At 40.9% G+C, this 7,167-nt stretch overlaps 1 protein-coding gene across 1 annotated transcript in view; it reads right to left on the bottom strand.

Annotated features, from left to right (window-relative positions):
• Positions 1–320: 320 nt before the first annotated feature.
• efr3a (EFR3 homolog A) overlaps positions 321–7,167 on the bottom strand; it is a 96,870-nt gene continuing 90,023 nt past the window's right edge. Inside the window, exons 19-23 of the mRNA XM_031903528.1 lie at positions 6,949–7,037; positions 6,192–6,237; positions 5,464–5,567; positions 4,688–4,737; positions 321–3,826 (exon numbers count right to left, since the gene is read on the bottom strand). Of these exons, the coding sequence (XP_031759388.1) occupies positions 3,721–3,826; positions 4,688–4,737; positions 5,464–5,567; positions 6,192–6,237; positions 6,949–7,037 (395 nt within the window). The 3' untranslated portion in view covers positions 321–3,720. The remainder of the gene's footprint in view (positions 3,827–4,687; positions 4,738–5,463; positions 5,568–6,191; positions 6,238–6,948; positions 7,038–7,167) is intronic.

Raw genomic sequence — 7,167 nt, 5'->3', positions numbered from 1 at the left:
TAACTTTCCATTCAGCACTCCGCCCTCCCTTCTCACCATCTAACAGTCCGTGGGCATCAGGTCCCCCATCGTGGCACATACACAAGACTTTGGGGTGATATAAAGCTTGTTTTAAAAACAGTGCCCACAAAATGGCACACTCCTGCTTGCTGTGATTATGAACTCCACGACTGAAGGAAATAAGATTTATATTATTTATATAGTGAAAGAGAAGTTTTTTTTTACTTGACAAACACAATAGAAAGGAATTTAGAATTATTTCTTTGGGCGACAGCTCCCCTTTAAATGTTCCTTCCAAAATGAGCAACGGACAAGTTAGCGAGTTTGAGCCATTGTTTTATTGTACATTGTGCAGGGAACCCGTACATACATGGATACTGCCGACACAGATTTAACACATACAAACTGGCACACAAATAAAACCTCCACGCGAAAAAGCAGCAACTTTCAGCCAATATTGGGCAAAGTATTTTTTTTAGGAATTTAATTTGTAAATAAAACCTATTCGTTTAAATGAAACTCTTCAAAGAAACTTTAAAAACAAAAGTCTAAACATTTATATCAGGTTCTAAATGATAAAAAACAACAACAAAAAATTATACACTTACTGCCTTAAACCTTAAAACCAAAGGATCGAATGGTCAGTAGCTTTTGTAAACAAACCCCTGCCGTTCCTGTACATTAATTGCATTGCACATATCGTTTCATAACCCTTTTCAAAAATATTTCAGAAACAACGTTTTTCAGTCGCGGCGAAGCTATAGATACTTTATTTTGGTTTTAAAATAGACTAAACTTAAGTCTTTTAATAGCGAAGAACCATACTCTGGCGGATTTCTATATTTTCTTATACAAAATATATTTTTAGGATAAGATTTGAACCTTTCTGACTTACGAAGACGTCGAGATAATTGAAATCTATTTCTTTAGAGCTATACTTTCGAGTGTATAAAATAACGAATCTGACGCAGGCTGCGAGAATATAAAGCGAAACGCATGAACACTTTTTGCATTGCGGGATAGCAGACGAGTGTAAATATATTGCACATTAATACTACGGACTGAGTACTTATTACCCTATAGACAGAGCACTTATTACACTATAGACGGAGTACTTACTACCCTATAGACGGAGTACTTACTACCCTATAGACGGAGTACTTACTACCCTATAGACAGAGTACTTATTATCAAGCACAGTATTTATTGGCTAGACACAAATGCAATGCCACAGAGGGAGTGGTTTGGTTCCCCACTACTTTTAACAAAATGAGTCGTAACCACCGGGCACGAACAGCATTATGGGTAACTCAGAAACCATGCACTGGTGACCCGCGGAGGTTTAGGATCACCACTCCCAAGTAGGGGCAAAAGACGTAAAAGCACTCAGAATTGCACAGAAAAACAAACACATCAAGACGACCAACTGCACCAGCATAATCGGATATGTTGCAGCAGCAGAAATATCAACACAGATAGGCTACTAAAGCTTGTAAACTAACATTATTGCAGTCTCCTCACTTAGTCCCATCAAGCTGATCATCACCTGAAGTTCTGCTATCTATGTTTTACGTACATTCAATGAAACACAGTGGTTCGGTTTTGTTGATACTGTAGCCAAGTCAATACATAGCATATTTGTTCTAGTCAAATGCATACAAGTTTCCACAGATGATACTTATGGTTTCTATGAATATAGCCTTTAGATCTGACTGCTTCTTCTTAGAACTGGGATCTGCAACCTGATACACCTATGGTCTTTCCATCTGACCATTAGTCCTTGGAAAAGAGACCTGCACGCTATGGTCATATTATGGTATTCAGATCTAACCACTTTCCCTTAGAAGAGGGATGTATAGCAGATGGCCCTTTGGACTTTAGATCTAACCATCCTTCCTTAGACGAGGGATGTATAGTAGATGTCTAACTGGTCTTCAGATCTAACCATCCTTTCTTAGAAGAGGGATGTATAGAAGATGGCCCTTTGGTATTCAGATCTAACCATTTTTCCTTAGAAAAGGGGTGTATAGCAAATGTCCCTTTGGTCTTCACATTTAACCATCTTTCCTTAGAAGAGGGATGTATAGCAGATGGCCCTTTGGACTTCAAATCTAACCATCCTTCCTTAGACGAGGGATGTATAGTAGATGTCCAATTGGTCTTCAGAGCTAATCATCTTTCCTTAGAAGAGGGATGTATAGTAGATGTCCAATTGGTCTTCAGAGCTAATCATCTTTCCTTAGAAGAGGGATGTATAGAAGATGGCCCTTTAGAGTCCAGATCTGACCACCTTCCCTTAGAAGAGGGATGCATAGTAGATGGCCCTTTGGACTTCAAATCTGCCCAACTTCTCTTCAAATAATGATATTCAAACAAGGACACTCTAGTAGTGAAATAGTCATTTTCAGCCATTTTCGTTTCAGTAAGAGCTGCAGCATCTAGAACCCTACATTCAGACTCAATAAAATCATCAGGATTCAGTTGAGGGCCAACATACTGGATATGAGATCTTTTACCCTTATCTTTTAGGAGGGTAATTGATATTTATTTTATAAAACTTTGATATGCAACATGGACCCTCTTACTGAACATGTAACTCCCAGCATTTCTGGACAGCAAAGAAGCAGAATGCGAGGATGATATCCCGGCAAAGACGTTCTGTGGCTATGTCAAAATTTGGCTGAAACACAATGGATACTGATCATAAGAAATCACACAACTTTTGAAACAAACTGGACTGGAACGCGCTGAACTATTTACAATATCAAAATGATTGGTTTTTGGGAAGAGAAGATAGACTATACAGTTACTAGTGCAAAAGTGCAAATAAAATGATAACAGCATAAAATGACCAAAACATATTATAACTAGGGTTAAAACCAATGGGGGCAAAGGGATGAGATTATTTGCCTTTCATGGGGCACAGCAGCCACAAAGGGCAATAGGATAACGGGAATTAGTAACAGTCACTGATTGGTTACTGCTATGACTGGGGGGTTTAGGAGTGATCAAATGGTTTCTTTTAAACAGTCGACCACTGAACTGAACCCACTGAGTAGCATTTGGATCAAATGTTGCCCTGGTTATTACATTGCCTTTTCTATTTCACAAAAATATGTGTAAAAATGCAATTTTGGGCAGTGGTAGAAGTCACCATCGCGCCTGCTTGTTAGTTACTGCGTCAATCATGTAACCATGAGACAAACTTTCTATAAAGCAACATTTTGGCAAAACAGAAGAAATAAAGAAAAGGTGTTTTTAACTCCTTTTTGGCAGGTTTGTTTTTGGTGACTTTTTTTTAAGAAGTTGTATTTTCATGGTAAAAAAATGATGGTATTTTGAGGGTTTTAAGTGCAACGTAATATCAAATATATACATATATACACACAAAGGGCCAGTGACGTGACAATAGAGGAAGCAGAACTTGGGGGGGCGGGGTTGGGGGGCGGAGCATGGGGTCTGCTTCCTCCAAAGTTGCATTTAAATCTTTGCTGATCACCGATTCTCAGGTAGGAGAAGAGATTTATATGCGGACGGGTGTAGGATGGAATTTTGGTATCATGAATTTGGTTGGGAAAGTCCACCCGTTGCCACTATGCAACTGTCTCCCCCATTTGTGCATTTGGCGGTGTCACATTTCTAATCACAGTCATTCTGGGGGCGGAATATGGAGTGAGAGAGTAGAACGGATCTATTTATCAGCATTGTGCTCATACGCATTTAGTACACGCAAAGGTCCGGGAACTTCATTTCGTACACAGGAACAGATTGGTACTGAGCATGCCCAGCAGTCATGGTTAAGGTTCCTGAGGGGCTTGGAGGTGGCCTGGAGAGAAAGAGGGGAAAGAAAAAATAAAATGATCAATATTTAAAAAAATAAATAAATTCCAGGGCCGGAATTAGGGGGTAGGCACAGGGGGCACTGCCTTGGGTGCAATTCTAAAGAGAAATTGGAAAATTGTTGCCCACAGTTAAATATGGGCCACAAAACAAATCCCCCCGAAATGCTTTCCCACAATAAAGTAAATTGCCGGTGGGAAAACACAGACGAGATGCTTTTCCGGTTCAAGCCCCCCCTTGGAGTTAAAACCTAACCCCTCCTTAGCTTATAAGATTATGTGAAATTAATTTTGTATCCACCACAGTTCCAACAATATATTCTCCCAAATCCCACTCAGTCTGATCATTGTGCTCCATGGGAAGAGCTATAAGGGTAAACAGGCACTGTCCCCCCAAACCCCGCACTTACTGGCCTTCAGGCTGAGCCCCCTGCTGCCTCTCCAGCTGCTGCCAATGGGGCCAGCCACATAGCTTAGGTGACTGAACTCTAACAAAGCCCTTCCCAAACTTTGCAGCAACTGCCACTAAGCAATGCTGTGCTCCTCCGCCAATCGGATTCTAGCAGTCAGCCCTGCTTTGTACTGCTGCTTAATTGGTTGATATGTGGCAACCCGAGCAAGTCAATGAAAAGAACCCCGATGCTCCTGTTCTCTTCCAATCTTCTATCCCAACCCAAAAACCTGAGATGCCCGAGTTACTGCCCCTGAATGCTGTATATAAGGAGATGGGCAGATCTTACACAAAATCTATGAAGGTCTGGGCCCATAAAATATACAGGATAAACTGGCAAATGGAACATAGCTAATTAGTAATTTAATCATGAAAATATTTATTTGCATGGATTTACCTTATTGTCAGCTCCAGTATCTGTGCTAATTTATCATGAAGCAGATTAGCCTGCAGGCAAAGACAGAATGTTAGTGGAAAAGGATATATGAGGGAAGGAGAGGAAACACAACTAGCAGCCCCCCATTAAATGAATACCTCCCCCCAATCACTTCTATGAGATATCAGAAGCCACGGGGAGTCCCATGACTATAGAAAAGTACTATGTCAATATCATTATAATACACAAGAGCCATAAATATCCAGTAAATTATATCCTTATAAAAGGTGCTTGGGGATGTCAGTTATAATCAGTGCTTTCCTGTCACATGACACAGTGAAACTTATGTATAATCATAAGTAACATACCCCCCCTGTTGTAAATATTAGGATATTAGAAGTCACCTTGGAGTTCTATAACCTTTAGCCTTCAGCCTTTATATGGTTATATAAGTCCTTGGAACTTCTAATATCCTTATAGTTTACAATAGGGGGTACAATTATTTGCTATGTAAGTTAAAAGAGGAGGTACATTATTGCCCATAACACACAAGTCATGTGACACAAATGACATTATAAGTTGATTTAGTACTAGCACCCCCTTAACAATTAGATTATGCACTGGTTGGGTGCAGGTTTTTAAATTAACTTGTAGTATTATAGACAACGCTATTCTGAGACCATTTGCAATTGGTCTCTCCAGTTTGGTAATTAAGCAGCTATCTGGTTGCTAGGGTCATAATTACTGTAGCAACAAGGCAAAATGGGACGTATTATCGCCCCAATAAAAACACTCACCTTGGATTCACACTGAGCAGCGATTTCTTCAAATGGAGCTTTCTGGAACTTCTCAATAACAAGGCGCCGCTTCTCTTTCTCTTGCTCTTCCATTCCCGTATTGTCTGGGTGCAGCAGGAAAATAAATGCACAGCGGTGATACATTGGCCCCGCCCATTTATTGATCCCTAGCAAGTAGCCCGATGGAAAGAGACTCCATGGGAAAGGACTTTTTGGCAACCAAGAATATAATATAATATATTTTGTAACAACAGCGCCACCTGCTGGTGAGTTCCAGTAACTGTACAGGAAAACAGAGAAGGCTTCTGATGTTGCTCTGCTCAGGGAAGAGATGGGAAAGGGCATCTGAGGCTCCTGATCTCTTTTCTGGGGCAGTGCCAACATCAGAACACTTATCTGTTTACCTTCTGAAGGAATGGCTCTCTGACAGTACAGTTACAGGAACTGACCAGCAGGTGGCGATGTTACAAAATTCACTATATTGGCAGTTAATTAAAACTAAAACCGCTCAGAAACTGAACAAAATAATATAAATTGCAAAGTTAATAATTATGAAAATTGCAAAAATTCCTGGAAAAGCAGTCGGGGCAATTAAAAATGTAAGAAATTAAAACGGGCCATGTTCAGCTTCTGTATCATTCTATAGGTGTATATAATGTGTGATGAATACATGCTGTACACTGCTATGGAATATGTCGGCAATTTTATAACAAAGCAGTTTTTCTTACCAATTGCTTTTTTCAGTGATTCAAATGTGATTTCTTCAGTGTTAACCTGCAATGACAGAGCACAGTGTGACCGAGACTCATATGGCCTCCGGGTCAGTGCAAAGTACCCAACGTTATATGCTCATCCCAGGCAGCTATGGGGAACCTATGACTGAGACTCATACGGCCTCCAGGTAGGTGCAAAGTACCCAATGCTATATGCTCATCCCAGGCAGCCATGGGGACCCTATTACTGAGACTCACATGGACACGGGGTCGGTCTGGGGAGGCACCCCAGGGTTTAAGCAGCCATGGTTGTGTAATGCTTGGGGGGGGGGGTCCACACCTTTCAATGTTCTGTTGGACTTTATTCTCTATTGTGACCCAATAATCCCAGGAGTCCAGCTCCAAACCATATATGTTACAACAGGGATCCCCAACCTTTCTTACTCGTGAGCCACAGTCAAATGTAAAAAGACTTGGGGAGCAACACAAGCACCATAAAAGTTCATGGAGGTGCCAAATAAGGGCTGTGATTGGCTATTAGGCAGCCTCTATGCACCCTATCAGCTTACAGGGGCTTTATTTGGTAGGAAATCTTGTTTTTATTCAACCAAAACTTGCCCCCAAGTCAGGAATTCAAAAATAACTCCCTGGTTTGGGGGCACTGAGAGCAACATACAAGGGGTTGGTGAGTAACATGTTGCCCTGAGCCACTGGTTGGGGATCACTGTGTTACAATAATGTTCCTAAGCAGAAATAGTCTGCGCTTCTGTACCTTGTCCTCTGTGTTGGTTCCACTCAGAATATCCACTTGGATAGAGATGGTATCCACAATGCTCTTTCTTCTAGAGAGTCGGTCTTCATCTGTCGAAAGCACAGAAACCACATTCATTCTGTAGCACATTCGGAACCCAAATGCCCATTTGGAGCTAGAACATCTAGCACTTTGCTGGTGACACTGTATCTACTTGCATATCTATTGCTACAACATGGA

This window comes from Xenopus tropicalis, chromosome 6, assembly GCF_000004195.4.
Source record: "Xenopus tropicalis strain Nigerian chromosome 6, UCB_Xtro_10.0, whole genome shotgun sequence".
Classification (NCBI taxonomy): Eukaryota; Metazoa; Chordata; class Amphibia; order Anura; family Pipidae; genus Xenopus; species Xenopus tropicalis.
The sequence above is the reverse complement of the archived record's forward strand: the minus strand, read 5'-3'. Positions and strand labels throughout refer to the sequence as shown.